General features: G+C 36.2%; 1 protein-coding gene across 1 annotated transcript in view; it reads left to right on the top strand.

Annotated features, from left to right (window-relative positions):
• Positions 1-23,695, top strand: part of MSH4 (mutS homolog 4) — a 92,582-nt gene that overhangs the window by 58,704 nt on the left and 10,183 nt on the right. Inside the window, exons 10-16 of the mRNA XM_060084581.1 lie at positions 2,834-2,898; positions 4,242-4,411; positions 8,058-8,194; positions 9,198-9,301; positions 10,545-10,669; positions 11,912-12,112; positions 22,555-22,673. Coding sequence (XP_059940564.1) covers positions 2,834-2,898; positions 4,242-4,411; positions 8,058-8,194; positions 9,198-9,301; positions 10,545-10,669; positions 11,912-12,112; positions 22,555-22,673 — 921 coding nt within the window. The remainder of the gene's footprint in view (positions 1-2,833; positions 2,899-4,241; positions 4,412-8,057; positions 8,195-9,197; positions 9,302-10,544; positions 10,670-11,911; positions 12,113-22,554; positions 22,674-23,695) is intronic.

The raw sequence follows: 23,695 nt of genomic DNA on the forward strand, positions 1-23,695 counted from the left end.
GAACCAAATAAATCAAATAACAAGAGAACAACCAGACAAACAGAAGAGCCCAAGAATGAAATCAAACAATTCAGAGGAAAGGTGACAAAAACCCAAAACCAAAAAACAAAACCAAAGCAGAATTCTAACTGAAGAATGAAGCAAAGAAAGAAAACAGGGCCTCCCTGGTGGCGCAAGTGGTTGAGAGTCCGCCTGCCGATGCAGGGGATACGGGTTCGTGCCCCGGTCTGGGAGGATCCCATATGCCGCGGAGCGGCTGGGCCCGTGAGCCATGGCCGCTGAGCCTGCGCGTCCGGAGCCTGCGCGTCCGGAGCCTGTGCTCCGCAACGGGGGAGGCCACAACAGTGAGAGGCCCGCATACCGCAAAAAAAAAAAAAAAAAAAAAAAAAAAAAAAGAAAGAAAGAAAACAAACTGACAAAAATGATATTAAAAAAGAAAAGAAAAAGAGAAAGGGGAAAAAAGACAGAACAATAGAAAAGCAATGTAGAAATAAAAATATATCTTAAAAAATAGAAAATATATTAAAGGAAAAAGAGAAGGCAAACAGGACCCTGGAGAAATTGTAAAAACAAAATCAAACAAACAAAAACAGAAACAAGGAAAAGCACACACGTGCAAGAAACAAAACAGAGCCAAATAAAACAAAAATCAAGAAAACAACCAGAGAAATACAAGAACTCAAAAATGAAATCAAACAATTAGGATTAAAACTAACATAAACACATAACCTAAAAACAACATAAACACATAACCTAAAAACAAAGACAAAACAGTGTGCCAAATGAAGAATAAAGCAAGGAAACAGAACAAACTGATAAAAATGATTTAAAAATAATAAAATAAAAAGAGAAAAAACACAGGCAACAGAAAAGCAAAGTAGAAATGGATATATAAAAAAAAGAAAAATATATTAAACAAAAAGAGGGAAAAAATAAGGGAAAAGAACACAGAACAACATAAAAGCAAAGTAAAAATAGAAATATATAAAAAAATAAAAATAAAAATATTTTATAAACCATGGAAATCCCAGAAGACTGAATTAAAAAAAAACTAAAACAACAACAAAGAAACAAAATGAAAGAAAGAAAAAAAAGCTAGAACCAGCAACAGAATGAATCAAAATGTAATAAAATTAATAGTAATAATTATGTTTCCTTGGAGTCTCCGCTATTAGTGTCCTTACATGCCGTCAGCCACAGCTCACCTCTGCCTCCCAAGAGGCCCTCCTCTGCCTCTGAGCTGGTCTCTGGACCTGCTGTGTGCCCTGTAGGGACCACTCAGATTCTGATCTGGCCCACTTCCTGCGTGTGCTTGCCCCCAAAGTCCACAGCTGCCAGAGCTAGACCGTTTTCATTTGTGGGAACACTCATTGTCTACTCAGATATTCCATAAAAACAGGGTCTTCCTAGCTGATCGGGGTGGGGGGGGGGGTTGACCTGCAGCTTGTACAACTGATGGAAAGATTTTCGATCTTCTTCCTTAGTCACCCCGTCCCTGGGGTTCAGCTTTGGTTTTATCCCCACCTCTGCATGTGGTCCACCCACAGGAGTCTGGTCCTGAGGCTGCCTTGGAGCTCTTGGTCTGCCCCTGTGAGGGCTAGATGCAGAGGTGGTATGACTGCTTGGATCACGAGCGCCCTGGCAATGCCAAATATGCAGGGCAACCAGCAGCCACTGGCGCCGTGTCAGTTGTTTAATAAGATATTCCTCAGTTTGCATGATTGTTTCCTCATGATTAAATTCTGCTTACACATATTTGGCAATAATACTCTATGAGCAATGTTGTATCTTTCTCAGTGTATTACATCAGGAAGCACATGATGTCATTTTTCTTTTCCTTCTTGGTGATAATAACTTTGATTAATTACCTCACTATAAATTTATCAGTAATCTGTGGAGAGATACCGTGAGACTGTGTAAATATACTGTTTCTTGTCAAACTTTCACCCATTGATTTTGTTATTTATTAATGCCTCTTACCTGAAGTAACTCCGATGGTTACAGAATGGTGATTTTTTTCATCTATTTTTGAATAGATGGGGAAAAAAGGAGCATGTAATGATATAAATTTTTTGATTTGAAAAAGGGACAGGAAATATATCACAATACTTAGAGTATTTATCTTTGGAAGGGTGGTAGAATAATGAGTGATTTAAATGTTTTTCTTTATGCTCTTATGCATTTCTAGTTTTTCTTGGTATGTAAGTATTATTTTTCTATTAATAAGCAAAAAAGTTATTGCCATTGCCTCATAACAAAACTAAAATAGGAGGTAAAAGTCAGGTTACCTATGATTTCTCTCTTTTCTGTTTATTCAAATAGTGATCACTCATAGTTTCCATTAAGCAAAATAAAATCCCTACTTTTGCCATATAAGAATGGAGAAGTTGCTCTATTTACAAATATACAAAACGCTTCTTTAGTTTAACATATTAATACATTTAACCCCAATTTTGGAGTTACATGTAGTAGAGTACTCTGAATGTACAATGATAACTGTTTAACTGCATTAATAAGTAGTTAATGAAACTAGTTAAACTACATTAATAAGTAGTTTAATGTTAATGTTAATTGGGCAGCAAGAAAAATAAAAGTCATAATAGTAAAGCAGTGGATGCCACTGTTTAGCCATGTGCTCTTTATCTGAAAAATGGGCCAGATACAATCTGTCTTAACCTACATACCTAAAATTTCTGTTATGAGTATATAAATGAGAAGATGAAGCAAGAAAATACTTGGTAAAATGTAAAGTACTAAACAAGTCTAAAATGCTTTGTTTGAATAATGTCATAATTTATTATCCTTAACTATATTTTTCTTTATTCTTTAATAGATTACTCTGAAGAACTGTAACACACCTTTATTAAGAGCTTACCATGGTTCCTTGGAAGATAAGAGGTCTTTGTCATTCAACTGTTAATAAAACAGCAGATTATTTCTTTCTTCCTGATCATAACTGATTTTAAGAACTCTAATTGTATTCTATAGAACAATTACTTGAGCTTTGGTTAACAGAAATTTTAAACTGTTCATTAAAAATGTATTTATATATTACATTTTATAAATACAAATAAATAGGGTAACAGCACATTGAGGGTTTGTGTTAATGGACAATTAGAATAGCATTAAAAATTGAAATCAGGGGCTTCCCTGGTGGTGCAGTGGTTGAGAGTCTGCCTGCTGATGCAGGGGACACGGGTTCGTGCCCTGGTCCGGGAGGATCCCACATGCTGCGGAGCGGCTAGACCCATGGGCCATGGCCGCTGAGCCTGCACGTCCGGAGCCTGTGCTCCGCACCGGGAGAGGCCACAGCAGTGAGAGGCCCACATACCACAAAAAAAAAAAAAAAAAAAATTGAAATCATACAAAATTTTAATATTTCTTTTTGTTTTAACTATTCTCCATGGAAAGACTTGCAAATATAAAAATATATTATTCTTTTGTGTTAAACCATGAAGGACTTAATGTAACCAAAATATAGTCTATATGAATACGGAATAAGATCTAATTACAGTTTAATTTTAGTATTGCTTTTAGCAGTGGCACCTTGGTTCTTGAACAAAAAGGCTTGTGATACTTAAAAACTGTTATTTTATTGATTCAAGATTCACACCTTATATGAGGTCACAAAATGAGGTTAATAAAACTGACTTATTACAGATAAATACAGAACAGAATACTGTAAAATAAAAGGTTAGGAAAATAGGTGTTACCGGACTCCTGGTCTGCATGATCACTGCACTTAGACATTGATAATTGAAAGGTTCCTGTTATACTGTCTCATAGTATGCTTAATCTCCCTTGCACCAACTGAGGGCAAGGACCATATGTTAATCCTTCTTTGAATCCCTGCACCTAACACAGTGATTGCTACATGGTATAAGTAAATTTTTATTGAGTCAATGAGCATGAAGCCAGAATTTTTATAAAGTGCTTCAAGGATATATTTTATATTCACAGACACAGTTAGTATGTGTAATTTGGGAGATCTGTTTATCATCAGTTGTAGGATTGTTCTTAGTGGTCTCATGTTATTTTAGGAGAGTAGTTATGACTGACAAAATAGTTTACAATTGATGTAATCACAGTCCTAATTTATGTAATTTTATATATATTATTTATTTGCAAAATAATTTTCAACAAAAATTTTAAGAAAATATGTTATTTGCTATCATTAACTGTTATTCAAATTATCAATTAACATAACTGTTTGACTTATTGCCTATAATGTTCTTTTTTAGGTTTGTAATCATACTTGACAAGATTAAAACAGTAATTAATGATGATGCAAGATACATGAAAGGATGCCTGAACATGAGGACTCAGAAGTGCTATGCAGTGAGGTCTAACATAAATGAATTTCTTGACATAGCCAGAAGAACATATACAGAGATTGTAGATGACATAGCAGGTAATGTAATTACTTGAACATATTTATTCTGTTTTTTAGAAATAAAACAAACTGTTTTAGGACATGTTGTGCTTTTTTGCTGATTATATTAACGATGCATATTTTAAATTTATTTTTTGTTACCAAAACAAATAACAGATAATGTTAACAGATATTATCATTTAAGGAGCCTTTAAAAAAAAAAAGATCTCAAAGTGTTATAATGTGTCCCTTCTTTTCTACAAACTTAAATTTAGAGTTCCTTCAAATTTAAATATAGGGTTACATGAAGGCTAGGAGAGTAGTTTACCTTCATACAATGTTGAGTATAAATTACATGAAAAATACTGTCTCAGTGCTAAAGGGTTTCATTGGAGGAAGAGATATCATTTTTGTCTAGAAGAGGTAGCATTTCAGCTAGTACAGTAATTCATTTTGTGAGTTTACTAATCTCCTAGTTAATATAGACACTGTCCTAGGTACTGGGAATACATAGTAAACAGAACAAAGTCCCTGTCCTCATGGAGCTATAATAGTAGTAGAGACAGATAATAAAGAAATATACACATATATGTATGTATATATATATATATATATATATACATATATGTATATCCATATTGATATATAAAGTATATCAATCATATAGTACATAATTTCACATGGATTTAAGATACATGAAGAAAAAAATAGTAGGTCAGAGGGGTCAGAGTGTGACTGGGTATGGAGGCATTGAGGATGGGAATATTTTTAGTAGAATAGCCTAAAAAGGAATTCTGCCCTCTGGCAGTGGTACATACTGAAGCATAATGTCCTGAGGAAACCTTAAGGGATGAGTGAGGAAATTTGTTAGGATGGTATAAGGCATTTCCTTACAGAACTACTAAGAGATAAGGTCAGAAATGTAGACTGGGGATCAGAATTTAGTTTTCGAAGGCCAGATTGGAGATTTTTCCCAAGGAGAATGAAGAGGCACTGAGATGTTTTTGCTCTATGGAATGAAATTGATCAAGAAGATATGTTGAGTGAATTTGAGTGGAGCAATGGAAAGAGGAACTATTTTAAGCTATTACAAGTTAACAAAGCATTATTTAGGGTGTATATGAGAAGAGAGAGATGCAGAAGTTGAAGGAAGAATTGATAAGAGTTAATCATTGAACTCAAAATGGATTAAAGACCTAAATGTAAGGCCAGACACTATAAAACTCTTACAGGAAAACATAGGCAGAACACTCTTTGACATAAATCACAGCAAGATCTTTTTTGACTCACCTCCTAGAGTAATGAAAATAAAAACAAAAACAAATGGGACCTAATGAAACTTAAAAGCCTTTGCATAGCAAAGGAAACAATAAAGATGAAAAGACAACCCTCAGAATGGGAGAAAACATTTGCAAATGAAGCAACTGACAAAGGATTAATCTCCAAAATATACAAGCAGCTCATGCAGCTCAATATCAAAGAAACAAACAACCCAAACAAAAAATGGGCAGACCTAAACAGACATTTCTCCAGGAAGACATACAGATGGCCAAGAGGCACATGAAAAGATGTTCACCGTCACTAACGATTAGAGAAATGTGAATCAAAACTACAATGAGATCACCTCACACAGGTCAGAATGGCCATCACCAAAAAATCTATAAACAATAAATGCTGGAGAGGGTGTGGAGAAAAGGGAACCCTCTTGCACTGTGGTGGGAATGTAAATTGATACAGCCACTATGGAAAACAGTATGGCTGTTCCTTAAAAAACTAAAAATAGAGCTACCGTATGACCCAGCAATCCCACTACAGGGCATATACCCAGAGAAAACAATAATTCAAAAAGACACATGCACCCCAGTGTTCACTGCAGCACTATTTACAATAGCAAAGACATGGAAACAACCGAAATGTCCATCAACAGAGGAATGGATAAAGAAGGTGTGGTACATATATACAATGGAATATTACTCAACCATAAAAAGGAACAAAGTTGGGTCATTTGTAGAGATGTGGGTGGACCTAGAGTGGAGTAAGTCAGAAAGAGAGAAACAAATATTGTATATTAACACATATATGTAGAATCTAGAAAAATGGTATAGATGATTTTATTTGCAAAGCAGAAATAGAGACACTGATGTAGAGAACAAATGTAGGGATATCAAGAGGGAGAGTGGGGGTGGTGGGATGATTAGGAGATTGGGATTGACACATATACACTATTGATACTATATGTAAAATAGATAATTAATGAGAACATACTGTGTAGCACAGGGAACTCTACTTAATGCACTGTGGTGACCTAAATGGGAAGGAAGTCCAAAAAAGGGGATATATGTATATGTATAGCTGATTCATTTTGCTGTACAGTAGAAACTTACACAACATTTTAAAGCAACTGTACTACAATAAAAATTAATTTAAAAAAATATTTGGAGGGAGAATGGGCTATAGCGAGAGCTGGCTGTCTCTCTGTTTTCCAATCTGCCAAGCAGCCAGGCCTGGCTGGTTGAAGTGTGGCTCATTCCTCCTCATCCCAGCAGAGTTTCTTTACCAACAGCAGCTGCCTTCCACTTACTCACGCCCAGTCATCTAGGGCTTGTCTCTCTTTGGAATTCTGTTCATTTAGACTTGTGTCCGGATCTCTTTCAATATCTTTCATGACAGAAGATTTCTAAATTTATTGTTTTCTCATGGTTACAGTGGCACTGATGGTTTTTTGTGACTTTTTAATATCCTAGCTGAAAGTGGAACCTTCTATCATTTCTTTGATTTTCTGGTTTTGTTTTTATTGGCCTTTTTTTTAAAAAACCTATTTTTTTACTTTTTACTTTTTTAAGTTTTTAAAACTTTTTTACTTATTAGTAAGCTATTTATTTTTATTCTAGCACCAGGTCCTTCTCAGTTAATTTGGAAGTAAGCACCATCTAAATGATCAGAAGGAGAACCTGGCTAAGGCTCTCAGTTTTTCTCATTCACTTTTTTGTTTATTCAGTCATTTATTAAATTGGCAGACATTGGTAGAACACCAACCAGCACTGAACAGAGCAGTGGGCTCGACACTGCGGTGGGGCAAACACAGATGAATGACACAGTTGCGAGCACAAGTTAGTGGCTTAAATTGAGTTTTAATTGGACTCACACGTGTCTTCTCTTAGGAGACACAGAGATATCCAGGAGTAGACAATGGGTCTCTTGTATTAAATGTCATTAAAAAAATCTCTCCTGCCTTCAAAGTTGAAAAAAATAAAAATACAAATGAACCTGTATACAAAATGGGAACAGACTCGCAGACATAGAAAACAAACTCATGGTTACCACAGGAGAGAGGGAGGGAGGGACAAATTAGGACTATGGAATTAACAGATACAAACTACTATACATAAAATAGATAAGTGATAAGGATTTACTATATAACACAGGGAATTATATTCAATATCTTTTAATAACCTATAATGGAATATAATGTGCAAAAAAATCCCACTGGATCACTGTGTTGCACACATGAAATAAATGTAATGTTGTAAAACAACTATACTTCAAATTAAAAATAAAAGGTAACAAGACCTTCCTACTTATATATAAAATAACAAGAAAAAGTTATATGATTTTTTTAAACATGAAGAGTAATTTTTCTCACTAAAATTTCTTTGTTTTTGTTTTTCTTGTTTCTGGTCACTAGGAATGATATCGCAGCTTGCAGAAAAATACAGTCTTCCTTTAAGGACAAGTTTTAGCTCTACTCGAGGATTTTTCATTCAGATGACTACAGATTGTACAGCCCTAACCAATGATCAGCTTCCTTCAGAGTTTATTAAGGTTCATTCTAGAGTTTTGGTTAGGAAATTATTGTTTCTGATTTTACAGAATTGCATTTACATATTTTCAGGCACTTCTTGAGTATTACATGACAAATTTCTGAATGTTTTGTGTATTGCTTCTCTTACTCCTACCCACCCACCTAATAGCTTTACTAATCGAAAAGCGATTGAGAAGATTTTTTTAGAGAAATACCAAACACAGTGTTTCCCACAGTTCTGGGAGCTTGGTATGGGTAAAAAAAGGAAAATGAAGAAAGAAAGTTCAAAAGGAAGTTTTGATCAAAGAAGTTTGGAAAGTACTGTACTATCTTCTCAATGCACATCTGCCTATTAAAGGTTTAATAAAAGTCCTAAAGTAGAGAAATTTGCTTGATTTTTTAAAATCCAGTATTGCCAAACCTTTGGGCCAGGGTGATATTTTTTTCTATATACATGTTAACTCCTCCACAATGTACCAGTTTGGGAAAGTCTCACCCACTCTAATCTTTGTTTTCTCTGCCCCCAGGGAGTACCTTTTGACAAAAACAAACCATTCAACTTCGGGTCTTTAAAATACGTATTGTATTACCAAGTAATGAGGGATGGATGAAGTAAAGAATGGGCTGAGAGTTAGTAATGGGGTTAGAGATTGAGTGAGGTTTGGATATGGGCCAAGGGCTAAAACAGGGAGGGATCAGAGAGGGAGTGAGGATTACTATCTACCATGCATATTATTACTTCGTAATAAGATGTAGTGTTTTAACATTTCTACATGGCTACTTTAAGACCTGTAAAAATAGTCATGTCAGATGGACCAGGTTAAAAAATTCTGCTTTAACTTTAGAAGTGATCTTCCTTTTCTCTTTCACAAACAGTATTTGGGACTTTTTTTGGTGAGATTATTACCTGAAAAATTAAAGTGATTAACCGAAGTACCTATACTTCTATTGTTTTAAATCTGTATGTTTTATTTCATAAGAGTGTATATGTATCTTGACATTTATTTTTTAATTTCCTAGCAGATTTCTAAGGTGAAAAATTCTTACAGCTTTACATCAGCAGATTTAATTAAAATGAATGAAAGATGCCAAGAGTCTTTGAGAGAAATCTATCACATGACTTACATGTAAGAGCACTTGAAATTTTTGAATACTGAATTAAATTGGTTTAACTTGAGGTACTATAAGTTTCATTAATTGACTTTTTGTCTGGTTGTGGAAAATTGTAGTTACAAATGTTAGCAAGGAAAGACGATTTTCTGGAAAACCATTTAAAACTTTAAAGTCTGTCATTGTGATTGGGATCACTGAGCCTCACAGAACATTCAGGGCAAATCTTAATTACAAAACCAAATGAAACCAAACCAAACAAACACATTATACTGTGTTATAGAAAAAGTTTGATACCCAACCAAATTTCTACATTTCAGCAGTACTTCATTCATTCTTTTTATAAAGTTTTAAGAAATGTCATAATGACATGAGCTTGAAATACCTGTAGTACCACTGATACTTTTGTAGTATATATTCCACCATGATGTAGAACTTGGTACATCTGGGCTTATCTTGGGCCCAGATAAGTTTCATTAGGTTTATTCTTTTTCTTTAGTATGTAAGCCCTCAAATTCACATGCCTTAGTACTTACATAACAATATCACAATAATGCCAATCTTTTGCTGTTCATGAAATGGTAGCAATGTGTCTAGAAATAAGAACTAGGACATTGGTAAGCTGAGATGATAAAGATAAATGTTGCGCTTTCAAAACAACTTCAGAGCATAGACCATAAAGATTATAAGATACAGTAAGCTGGGGAACATATTTCTCCATGTAAGGGAAAAAGTTTTATATTATGTCACAATATGATAACTGCCACATAAAAGGTTAAATAATTATGTTGTTAGGATGTGTGTGTGTGTGTGTGTGTGAGAAGAGAGAGAGAGGGAGAGAGGGAATGGGTGAGAGAAAATACATAATAGCTTTTGTGTTGAATTTAACATTGCAAAAACAAAATTATTAGCAGATGGGATCTGTTGAAGTATAGTGAGGGCTTGCTTTGACCTATATAAAATATTTCTAATAATAAAATTTTATTTTATTAATATTTAATAAAAGCAGTTATTTTTAAAACTTGGTGTTAACACACTAGAAGATGGATTCTTTGCTACTAAGTAACTGTGACCTTGAGTATAAGCTTCGATTTCCTCATCTCTAAAATGAGGCAATAGAACAATAGACTTTACCTGTAGTGTACAACTCAAATGTGAATGTTATTTTACCTCAGACAATGAATTTTATATTGTTTTACAATTGCATTTTATGTCCCTCTGTAAAAGGCACTACTTATCTTACCAAACATATACTTTCAGGATAGTGTGCAAACTGCTTAGTGAGATTTATGAACATATTCATTGCTTATATAAACTGTCTGACACTGTGTCAATGCTGGATATGCTACTGTCATTTGCTCATGCCTGCACTCTTTCTGACTATGGTAAGTTATTTTCTTTGGGATAAATGCGTTGCATACTGAAATTTGTATTCTGTTCAAGCAATTTTATATAACAATTATGAATGGTTTACATTTTTTTATTTTTTTACCTGAAATACAATGTCTTGCTTATGGTCCTAGACTAAGACTCAAAATAGAGAAAGTGAAATTATCCTTAAATTTTCTTTTAAAAGTCAGAAAATTATTTACTGAGAAATTGAGAAATCACAAAGAAAAAAAAAACAGCAAGAAACTTTAAAGTTTTCCCAAATAAGAAAGACTGTATGATGGGAAAAGGTATTCTACAAAGATTTTTTCATTTTTGATATTTCTGTATTTCTTATGGAAATGTTAAATTTTTCAATTGGTATTATATAGGCCAAAACTTTTCAATCTTTTATGTCTCTTTTGGGGTTAAAACCTTACATTAGAGATCAGCTATTTTAATAGTAGTTTTCTTAACTATTAAGATATTTGATATTGCTCCATTTTCAGAGGGACCATTCTGAAACTCAAAACTTATAAATAGTGAATTTTTGATGTTAAAAATGATTTTAAAATAGTAAAAAAAAAATTCTAATCAGCCTCACTTTTATAATGAATGCTTTCAAGTGTATCCATGTGTTTCATCTAGAAACATGTAGCACTTTAATTTTTACTTGTCCTCCCACCTCTTCACCTCAGAAATTATCTATACAGACCTGATCATTGTTTCTTGCTATAAATTAACAAATCTTTTGTGTCTGTTTTCTCTACCCTCTGAGATTTCTTTTTACACAAAATTTCTATAACTTTGGACATAAAATTATGTTTTTATTTGGTTTTACTCTATTTTCAGACCTCATTCAGAAAGCTAGGTATGTCAGATTTGAAATAATGCTTAAGACAAGGATTAAGTAAATGTGCAATTTTAGAGTACTTGTAAATTAATTGTTATTTTAAAAGTGTTATCAATGGCTGGTTGATTCGTTTTAATTTATGCAAATCTGAAAAAGTTATGAACTCTTTTGGAGCCCAGCACAATGACAGGGAGCTAAGTCTTAGATTTTTCTGGAAATGAATAAAAGTTGTGATGTGATTAGACTATGTCAATTATAATTTAGAAGGATTGGAGATAAAATAATACCTTAATGATATTGTTCCAAATTGACCCAGGTAAAATCACTGAAGTATAAACAGTATGTACATACCACAAAATCTTTAAGTATAAATATATTAATCTTTCAAAAACATTTTTCTCTTTAGTTCGGCCAGAGTTTACTGATACTTTAGCAATCAAACATGGATGGCATCCCATTCTTGAAAAAATATCTGTGGAAAAACCTGTTGCCAACAACACCTATATTACAGAAGGGAGTAATTTTTTTATCATAACAGGACCAAATATGAGTGGGAAATCCACATATTTGAAACAGATTGCTCTTTGTCAGATTATGGCCCAAATTGGTAAGTTGTGGATTTACTTTATAATTACCAATTCTGCTCCCCATTTAAAACATTTTGTGCCCAGTGTTTTATTTTTATTTTTTTAACATCTTTATTGGATTATAATTGCTTTACAATGTTCTGTTAGTTTCTGCTGTATAACAAAGCGAATCAACTATATGCATACATATATCTCCATATCCATTCTCTCTTGCATCTCCTTTGTGCCCTCCCTATCCACCCTTCTGGGTGGTCACAAAGCACCAAGCTGATCTTCCTGTGCTATGCAGCTGCTTCCCACTAGCTATCTGTTTTACATTTGTTAGTGTGTATATGTCAGTGCTACTCTCTCACTTTGTCCCAGCTTACCCTTCCCCCTCCCCATGTCCTCAAGTCCATGCTCTACATCTGCATCTTTATTCCTGTCCTGCCCCTAGGTTCATCAGAACCTTTTTTTTTTTTTAGATTCCATATATGTGTGTTAGCATACGGTATTTGTTTTTCTCTTTCTGAGTTACTTCACTCTGCATGACAGACTCTAGGTCCATCCACCTCACTACAAATAGCTCAATTTCGTTTCTTTTTATGGCTCAGTAATATTCCATTGTAAATATGTGCCACATCTTCTTTATCCATTCATCTATGAATGGACACTTAGGTTGCTTCCATGTCCTGGCTATTGTAAATAGTGCTGCAATGAACATTGTGGTACATGACTCTTTTTGAATTATGATTTTCTCAGGGTATATGCCCAGTAGTGGGATTGCTGGGTCATTTGGTAGTTCTATTTTTAGTTTTTTAAGGAACCTCCATACTGTTCTCCATAGTGGCTGTATCAATTTACATGCCCACAAACAGTGTAGGAGGGTTCCCTTTTCTCCACACCCTTTCCAGCATTTATTGTTTGTACATTTTTTGATGATGGCCATTATGACCAGAGTGAGGTAATACCTCATTGTAGTTTTGATTTGCATTTCTCTAATGATTAGTGATGTTGAGCATCCTTTCATGTGTTTGTTGGCAACCTGTATATCTTCTTTGGAGAAATGTCTATTTAGGTCTTCTGCCCATTTTGGATTGGATTGTTCATTTTTTTGATATTGAGCTGTATGAGCTGTTTGTATATTCTGGAGGTTAATCCTATGTCAGTTGCTTTGTTTGGAAATATTTTATTTAATCCATTTGAAGTTTATTTTTTTGTATGGTGTTAGGGAGTGTTCTAATTTCATTCTTTTACATGTAGCTGTCCAGTTTTCCCAGGTCCACTTATTGAAGAGACTGTCTTTTCTACATTGTATATTATTGCCTCCCTTGTCAAAGATAAGGTGACTATATGTGCATGGGTTTATCTCTGGGCTTTCTGTCCTGTTCCATTGATCTATATTTCTGTTTTTGTGCCAGTACCATACTGTCTTGATTACTATAGCTTTGTAGTATGTCTGAAGTCAGGGAGCCTGATTCCTCCAGTTCCATTTTTCTTTCTCAATATTGTTTTGGCTATTCGAGGTCTTTTGTGTTTCCATACAAATTGTGAAATTTTTTGTTCTAGTTCTGTGAAAAATGCCACTGATAATTTGATGGGCATTACTTTGAATCTGTAGCTGCTTTTGGTAATGTAGTCACTTTCACAATATTGATTCTTCCAATCCAAGAACATGGTATATCTTTCCATCTGTTTGTATCATCTTTGATTTCTTTCATCAGTGTCTTGTAGTTTGCTGCATACAGGTTTTTTGCCTCCTTAGGTATGTTTATTCCTAGGTATTTTATGTCTTTGTTGGAATGGTAAATGGGAGTGTTTCCTTGATTTCTCTTTCTGGTTTTTTGTTGTTAGTATATAGGAATGCAAGAGATTTCTGTGCATTCATTTTGTATCCTGTTACTTTACCAAATTCATTGATTAGCTCTAGTAGTTTTCTGGTGGCATCTTTAGGATTTTCTATGTATAGTATCATGTCATCTGTAAACAGTGACAGTTTTACTTCTTCTTGTCCTATTTGGATTCATTTCATTTTTTTTTCCTTCTCTGACTGCAATGGCTAAAACTTCCAAAAGTATGTTGAATAATAGTGGTGAGAGTGGGCAACCTTGTCTTGTTCCTGATCGTAGAGGAAATGCTTTCCGTTTTTCACCATTGAGAATGATGTTGGCTGTAGGTTTGTCATATATGGCTTTTATTATGTTGAGGTAGCTTCCCTCTATGCCCACTTTCTGGAGAGTTTTTATCCTAAATGGGTGCTGAATGTTGTCAAAAGCTTTTCCTGCATCTATTGAGATTATCATATGGTTTTTATACTTCAGTTTCTTAATATGGTGTATCACATTGATTGATTTGCATATTTTGAAGAATCCTTGCATTCCTGGGATAAACCGCACTTGATCATGTTGTTTGATCCTTTTAATGTACTGTTGGATTCTGTTTGCTAGTATTTTGTTGAGGATTTTTGCATCTATCTTCCTCAGTGATATTGGCCTGTAGTTTTCTCTCTTTGTGACATCTTTGTCTGGTTTTGATATCAGGGTGATGGTGGCCTCATAGAATGAGTTAGGGAGTGTTCCTCCCTCTGCTATATTTTGGGAGAGTTTGAGAAGGATAGGTGTTAGCTCTTCTCTAAATGTTTGATAGAATTCGCCTGTGAAGCCGTCTGATCCTGGACTTTTGTTTGTTGGAAGATTTTTTTTTAGCAGTACACGGGCCTCCCACTGCCGTGGCCTCCCCCGCTGTGGAGCACAGGCTCCGGACGCGCAGGCTCAGCGGCCATGGCTCACGGGCCCAGCCGCTCCGCGGCATGTGGGATCTTCCCAGACCAGAGCACGAACCCACGTCCCCTGCATTGGCAGGCGGACTCTCAACCACTGCGCCACCAGGGAAGCCCCATGTTGGAAGATTTTTAATCACAGTTTCTATTTCAGTGCTTGTGATTGGTCTGTTCATGTTTTCTATTTCTTCCTGGTTCAGTCTTGAAAGGTTGTACTTTTGTAAGAATTTGTCCATTTCTTCCAGGTTGTCCCATTTATTGACATATAGTTGCTTGCAGTAGTGTCTCATGATCCTTTGTATTTCTGCAGTTTCAGTTGCTACTTCTCATTTTTCATTTCTATTTCTGTTGATTTGAGTCTTCTCCCCTTTTTTCCTGATGAGTCTGGCTAATGGTTTAGCAATTTTGTTTATCTCCTCACAGAACCAGCTTTTAGTTTTATTGATCTTTGCTATTGTTTCCTTCATTTCTTTTTCATTTATTACTCATCTGATCTTTATGTTTTCTTTCCTTCTGCTATCTTTGGGGTTTTTTTGTTATTCTTTCTCTGATTGCTTTAGGTGTAAATTTAGGTTGTTTATTTAAGATTTGTCTTGTTTCTTGAGGTAGAATTGTATTGCTGTAAACTTCCCTCTTAGAACCACTTTTGCTTCATCCCATAGGTTTTGGGTCGTTGTGTTTTCATTGTCATTTGTTTCTAGATATTTTTTGATTTCCTCTTTGATTTCTTCAGTGATCTCTTGGTTGTTTAGTAGCATATTGCTTAGCCTCCATATGTTTGGGTTTTTTTAAGTTTTTTTTTCCCGTAATTGATATCTAGTCTCATAGCGTTGTGTTCGGAAAAGATACTTGATACGATTTCAGTTTTCTTAAATTTACGAAGTCTTGATTTGTGACCCAAGATATGGTCTATCCTGGATAATGTTCCATGAGCACTTGAGAAGAAAGTGTATTCTGTGGTTTTTGGATGGAATGTCCTATAAATATCAATTAAGTCCATCTTTTTTAATGTGTCATTTAAAGCTTGTGTTTCCTTATCTATTTTCAGTTTGGATGATCTGTCAATTGGTGTAAGTGGGGTGTTAAAGTCAACTACTATTATTGTGTTACTGTTGATTTCCCTGTTTATGGCTGTTAGCATTTGCCTTATGTATTGAGGTGCTCCTATGTTGGGTGGGTAAATATTTACAGTTGTTATATCTCCTTCTTGGATTGATCCTTTGATCATTATGTAGTGTCCTTCTTTGTCTCTTACAGTAGTCTTTATTTTAAAGTCTATTTTTCTGATATGAGAATTGCTACTCCAGCTTTCTTTTGTTTTCCATTTGCATGGAATATCTTTTTCCCATCCCCTCATTGTCAGTCTGTATGTGTCCCTAGATCTGAAGTGGCTCTCTTGTAGAGAGCATATATACAGGTCTTGTTTTTGTATCCATTCAGCCAATCTGTATCTTTTGGTTGGACCACTTAACCCATTTACATTTAAGGTAATTATCGATATGTATGTCCCTATTACCATTTTCTTAATTGTTTTGGCTTTGTTTTTGTCGGTCTTTTCCTTCTCTTGTGTTTCCTGCCAAGAGAAGTTCCTTTAGCATTTGTTGTAAAGCTGGTTTGGTGGTGCTGAATTCTCTTATCTTTTGCTTATCTATAAAGGTTTTTTTTTAAAGATTATTTTTTTAATTTATTTATTTTTGGCTGTGTTGGATCTTCATCGTTGCACGCAGGCTTTCTCTAGTTATGGTGAGCGGGGGCTACTCTTCATTATGGTGCGCAGCTTCTCATTGTGGTGGCTTCTATTTTTGTGAAGCACAGGCTCTAGGCGCGTGGGCTTCAGTAGTTGTGGCACATGGGTTCAGTAGTTGTGGCTCACGGGCTCTAGAGCACAGCCTCACTAGTTGTAGCACACTGGTTTAATTGCTCCACGACATGTGGGCTCTTTCCAGACCAGGGCTCAAACCCATGTCCCCTGCATTGGCAGATGGATTCTTAACCACTGCACTACCAGGGAAATCCCTTGTCTGTAAAGGTTTTAATTTCTCCATCGAATCTGAATGAGATCCTTGCTGGGTAGAGAAATCTTGGTTGTAGGTTTTTCCCTTTCATCACTTTAAATACGTCCTGCCACTCCCTTCTGGCTTGCAGAGTTTCTGCTGAAAGATCAGCTGTTAACCTGATGGGGAATCCCTTGTATATTATTTGTTGCTTTTCCCTTGCTGTTTTAATATTTTTTTCTTTATATTTAATTTTTGATAGTTTGATTAATATGTATCTTGGCGTGTTTCTCTTTGGGTTTATCCTGTATGGGACTCTCTGCACTTCCTGGACTTAATTGACTATTTCCTTTACCATGTTATGGAAATTTTCGACTATAATCTCTTCAGATATTTTCTCAGACCCTTTCTTTTTGTCTTCTTCTGGGACCCCTGTAATTCGAATGTTCCCATGTTTAATGTTGTCCCAGAGGCCTCTGTGCCTGTCCTGAATTCTTCTCATTCTTTTTCTTTATTCTGCTCCCTGGCAATTATTTCCACCATTTTATCTTCTAGCTCACTTATCTGTACTTCTCCCTCAGTTATTCTGCTATCGATTCCTTTGAGAGTATTTTTAATTTCAGTTAATGTGTTGTTCGTCACTGTTTGTTCACTCTTTAGTTCTTCTGGATCCTTTTTAAATGTTCTTGTATTTTCTCCATTCTGTATCCAAGAGTTTGGATCATCTTTACTATCATTACTCTGAATTCTTTTTCAGGTAGTTTGCATATTTTGGCTTCATTTATTTGGTCTTGTAGGTTTTTACTTTGCTCCTTCATCTGTAGCATACTTTTTTGTCATTTCATTTTTTATTTTTTTGATGGGTTGTACTGCATTCCTGTCTTACTGGGTTTTTGGCCTGAGGTGTCCAGCACCAGAGTTTGCAGGCAGTTGGATAGAGCTGGGTCTTGGTGCTGAGATGAGGACCTCCAGGAGGCCTCACTCCAATTGATATTCCCTGGAGTCTGAGGTTCTCTGTTAGTCCAGTGATTTGGATTCGGAGCTCCCACCACAGGAGCTCGGGCCTGACCTTCAGCCTGGGAACCAAAATTCCGCAAGCTGCGTGGCGCGGAAAAAAAAGAAAGAAAAAAAAGGAGCAGTGCAATATCAAAGAATAATAAACAAAATAAAGTTAGAAAGATAAAAAATATATTAAGAAAAATAAAAATAGAATTGAAACCACTGCAAGAAGGTAAAATAAAACCACAACAGATAGAAAAAAAAAAAGGAGGGCCATGGGGCGAACAGGCCAAAAGGAGAGAACGATAACAAAGTATAAAGAATAAAAGAAAATTAGAAATATAAAATATTTATTAGGAAAAATAAAAATATAAATGAATCAACAATGAATCAGCAAGGTAAAACAGAACCCGAATCTAAAAGAGGGGGCGAAAAAGTCTTGGCTTTGGGGGTGGAGTTTGGGGGTGTGGAACTTAGGAAGGGGTGGGGTTTAGGGCAGGGCAGCACCTAGGCGGGTGGGGGGGTGACATTTGAGCGTGGGGCGGGGCGTAGGCTGAGGACCCATGCAGCCAGAAAAGGCCTTGGTGGTGGGGCCTAGGTAGGGTGACATTCAAGCGTGGGGTAGAGCCTCTACTTAGGACCTGTGCCAAAGGGGAGAGGCAGCACGTGGAAAGGAGGGCCTCTGGAGTGTGGGGTTCTGGAGTTTGGAGATAAGGCCCTGAGGGAGGGTTTGTGGATGGGGTTTAGGTCCAGCGCATTGGAGGGTGTCTCCGAGTGTAGAGGTAGGGCCCTGGGTGGGGGTGTAGGGGCGGGGCTTGGGCTCTGCATGTCAGGAGGGAACCTCCAAAGGCAGAGGATTAGGCCTGGGAGCCCAACAGGCTCCCCGGTGCCTAAGTGGACAGGGAAAGCACTGGCCGTGTTCCCTTCCTCCTCTGCATGCCCCCCACACTGTCTCCCCCAGTGTTTCCCCCAGGGCCTCCCCCGTCTCTGCTGGACCACTAACCGTGGGTGGGTCCCACTGGGTGTAGGAATTTCTCTCCTCCCCCAGCCACCCCTCAGAGGTGCCAGTCTCTGAGGTCTGGCCTTTACTTTTGCTCCCCTCCCTCCCTCCCACTCCCTCAGGACCCGCCAGGCTGGAGGGGGCCTTGGTGGGCAGAGGATCAGGCCTTGGATCTCAGCAGGGTCCCAGGGTCCCAAGTGGGCAGGAGAAACCTGGCCACACTCCTTTTTGATTCTCTGCCCTCCCAATGGTCCCCCAATTTCCCCCTTCAGGTGTGGGATCCCTTCCCCTCCCCCAGCTGCCCCTCAGGAGCACCAGTCCCATCCCACCTCCACTTCTCCTCCCCTTTCACTCCCCACATGCCCCACATCCTACCCAGTCCCTGGGGGTTCCTCCCATCCCCTTAGGTGTCCGTGGTCCCCCAGTGGTGCCTGGTAGGTGCCCTGGTTGTGCGTAGACACGAATTCTGCATCCTCCTAGTCCACCATCTTGACTCCGCCTGTGCCCAGTATTTTAGATCTAGTTGCTTAATTAACCCAAGAACAGTTTGGAGTAGATTTTCTTACCTAAAAGTATAATAGTATCTAATATATATATATATATATATATATACACACCATAAGTTTTACTATTTGGTATTTATTAAGCTCCGTCCAATTTGGATTACATTGTACTGAAAATTTTGTGGGATATAACAAAAGTAGAAGTTTCCTTACAATAACTGTTAATGTTGTATCAACTGCTGCTAAACTGAATCATATAATTATCTGAGATTAAAAAAGTTTATTGCTAGGAAAAATGAAATAAGTAGGATAAACTGCTGCTTCTAATAACCCATGTAAGATTTTCCCAAAATTATAAGATTGGGCACAGAAACATTTCCCTTAGTTAATTTAGGGGGTACCAATAACTTGGCTACAGCAACTGATATATTACACACATATGTGTATACACATACATGTAAATGGCTGTCACTGGCCCAACATTGTTACGTATTTCTTGTCATAGAGGCATACTCACCGCTTATCTCTGAAAACTGGGTTCCTTGGGGACTATATGAATCAGAGATGAGATGATTGGTCCTAATGCAGGGGTTCTCAACCAGGGATGATTTTGGTTCCCCTCATCCCCTGGAATTTGGCAATGTCTGGAGACATTTTTAATTGTAACAACTGAGGGGAGTATAAAATCCAGAGATGCTGCTAAATATCCTGCAATGCACAGGACAGCCACCTTCTCCATTTCACCCACCCCACCCCAGTCCACACACATACACAAGAAAGATTTATCCAGCCCAAGATGTGGTTGAAAAACCTTAGTCTAGTGTAATGGATTGTAAGAGAAATACAGCAATAGCAATATTGATCATACAGTGCAAATTTACCCTTACTACCGGGAGAGAAAATTAGAGATGAATGAATGAATGAATAAAGAGTAAATAGGGCCTCCCTGGTGGCGCAGTGGTTGAGAGTCCGCCTGCCGATGCAGGGGATACGGGTTCGTGCCCCGGTCTGGGAGGATCCCATATGCCGCGGAGTGGCTGGGCCCGTGAGCCATGGCCGCTGGGCCTGCGCGTCCGGAGCCTGTGCTCCGCAGCGGGAGAGGCCACGGCAGTGAGAGGCCCGCATACCGCAAAAAAAAAAAAAAAAAAAAAAAAGAGTAAATATTTTATTGAGTTTATAGTTTAAAAGGTCATCTTAGATAACTTCCCTCCCCTTATAAGAATACTGATTCATATGTTACATGATAATCTTACTTCTGTTTGAATTGTTATAAGGAGTTCTGTCCTTTAAAAAAACAGGCTATCTAACTGTTCGATAGCTGTAATTGTTAGAACATTCATTATACTGAATTGAAATTTTACTTCCTATAACTTCTACTCATTAGTCCTAATTCTTATCTTCTATGCATTTCAGAATCATCTAGTATCTCCTGAGAATAGCCTCTCAAATATTTGAAGAAAATTACTATTACTCTACTTCTCTTGTCGCTGTCCATCTTCAGCCTCTGAAATACCTAAAACTATATATATGATCTGATTATAAAGGAAACAGTAGGACTTGAAAGGCACTGAAGTTAAGAATATAGGCTTTGGAGCTAGACCTAGCTTGTCTAGTTACTGGCTGTATGATCTTAGGCAAATTATTTAACCTCCTTAGTTTTTCTATCTGTAAATAAAAATTATAATAGTACCTACGCCTAAGAACTGTTGTAAAGATTAAGTGAGATAATATATATAAAATGCTATGGACTTAAGGGAAGGGTATGAGAAAGAAGGAGACTTTCCAGACAGAGGTAAGAGAATGTTCCAAAGCACAGAAGCAAAAAACAGTATGATGTTCCCAAAGAACCACAAGGAATCCAGAGGCTTAGTGGTTCTTTTGCTTTGTAGAACAAAGAATGGCTGTGAGAAGTGGCAGGCTTAAAGCTCGAGAGATGGGCAGGAGTCAGATTGTGAAGGGCCTTAGGTACTGAATGGAGGAGATAGAACTTTATCCAGAAATCTATAGGGAGCTATTGAAATTTAAGCAGGAGAATGGCATAATTGGATTTGAGTTTTAGATAGCTCACTCTGGTTAATGTACGGTTAGAGGAGAGCCAGATTAGAAGCAAAATACCAGCCAGTAGGTTTCTTTGATATGATGATAAGTTGAGAGCCTTTTTGGTGGAGAGAAGAGAAAATATTAACATATACCATATACGCCATATTCTGTACTTGGTACTTTCACATTTATTTTCCCATTTAATCCTTTTGGCAATCCTGTGAGAAAGTTGTCTTTAAGATATCTGCTTTCTGAGGTGTGATCATTATAATTGCTACTGTTATTATTATTACTTTTATTTTTATTAGTATTATCCTGACTTTTGCTTTCTCTTCCTGCTAGTCCTTATTATTCAGAGGTAGATCCTATTCTTCACCTTTGCCTTTGTTTTAAATCCTGGACTAATCTGGCTTTGTTTCTTCACCCCCATTATTTCACCATTTTGTCTGTACAGAGTTCTGTATACTTGATACTTTTCCCATTCAACTATTTGTATATTTTTATCTTCCTATGGTTTTAGAATGCCATTTGTATCCCATTTTGTATAGAGTTAGGTACATTAATCAGATTGATTTGTTTTCAAAAGATGAGTATTTTAGATTAGTTAGCCTGATAATTTCTCAGACAGAAACAGTCTTGTGGATGAAAATTTACCTTATTAAACAAATTAAGTGTTTTGCATTCATTCTAATTGTGGGGTATTTCTGTACTCTTCTAATAACAGATATTTCCTAATATATCTTTCTATAATGATTTTATCAACTTGAGCTTCATAACCGTTTCCTTCAGATTTTCATATTTTGAGTATGATTTATCATCTTAATATATTATTTAAAATTTTTATCAAGTTTATAACAAATCTTTCTAATGTACTTGAATATATATTATCTATTTTCAATTTCCAAATAACTTTGTACAATAGGTAGGGTAAGTATTTCCATTTTTTATGTGAGGAAGATGAAGCTGGGAGAATTAAGTGCTGTCCAAGGTTGTACAGTAAATGACAGAGCTGGGACCACATCTACTAGTTCCATACCCAGTGATCTTTCCACCACATTAATTCTTAGACAGGCTAGTAAATAATCTGAGTTGGTGGAAAGTGCAAAATGTTAGTAGTACTTATGTTTTATAAAAGCATCTCAGTTTACTTTGACCTTATATTTTATAGGATCATATGTTCCAGCAGAATATGCTTCCTTTAGAATTGCTGAACAGATTTTTACAAGAATAAGTACTGATGATGATATTGAAACAAATTCATCAACATTTATGAAGGAAATGAAAGAGGTACCCAAACTCAACTTTTCTTCTGTTAAAAACATATTGAATTCTCCTATTAATGGTCAATTATAACATAAGAAAGTATTCTTATACTAAAGCATGCAGATGTGTTTATACTCCTCTACAAGAGCCAGAGGGCAGTCAAAGACAGCTTCCTAATTTCTGTCTTATGTGGAAATGGAAGCAAATGTTTTAATGAAAAATACAGCTTTAAAGAAAAAGCTAGTATTATTGAATAATAAAAATGCACATTCATGTTTTTGTGTGAAATATATAAAAGACTTCAGAAAACAATGACCTATTCAGGAACATTTTGCATAGTATCTATTGTTCCTGGTAGGCTTGATTTTAAAATAAAAGATCACTGTGTTAAAAGGCTTTTAAAAATCATCCTCTTCTGTGCTCTTGTAGAATTTTCACTTCCTCTAACAAAGTACGTATCATCACCTATTTTTGATCTGAGCAAATGTCAATTAAGCTTGAAGGGTTAAAGGAATTCAGTATAGCTCTTGGGCTATCTTTAGTAGATAGGAGTTATTGGATCACTATACAGATAATTTTTTTCTTTAGTTAGCGGGAGAATAAAGTTATTTGCCCACAGTATATGATATTTATATAATTATTTAGTATGTGTTGACTATCTATGGGAGAATATAGCAATAAACTAGGTACTTGAGGTGTATTTTTAAGTGGTCCTAGCTCTCAAGAAGCTTAGTCCTATGGAAAGGTAAAATGGCCATGAAGGTTACTATTGTGTCATGACACACGTCTTTATTGGGCATGGGTTTAAGTTTCTTTAATTGGGAATCAATGGACTTGGATGCTTTTCCCTAAGTTTTTCTTTTCATTTTTACTGGCTATAGAGATGTTAAAATGAATTTGAGAGATAGTTCCGAGTGTTTTATTACAACAACTGATTAATCATTTGTAGAGAAGAAAATGACCATCTTTGTGCTTTATTTAAACACTTAATTCATTGGTTTATTCCACTGTATCTGAAATATCAATATTTTAGATAATGTTTATTT

The sequence above is a fragment of the Mesoplodon densirostris genome, chromosome 2, assembly GCF_025265405.1.
Source record: "Mesoplodon densirostris isolate mMesDen1 chromosome 2, mMesDen1 primary haplotype, whole genome shotgun sequence".
Taxonomy (NCBI): Eukaryota; Metazoa; Chordata; class Mammalia; order Artiodactyla; family Ziphiidae; genus Mesoplodon; species Mesoplodon densirostris.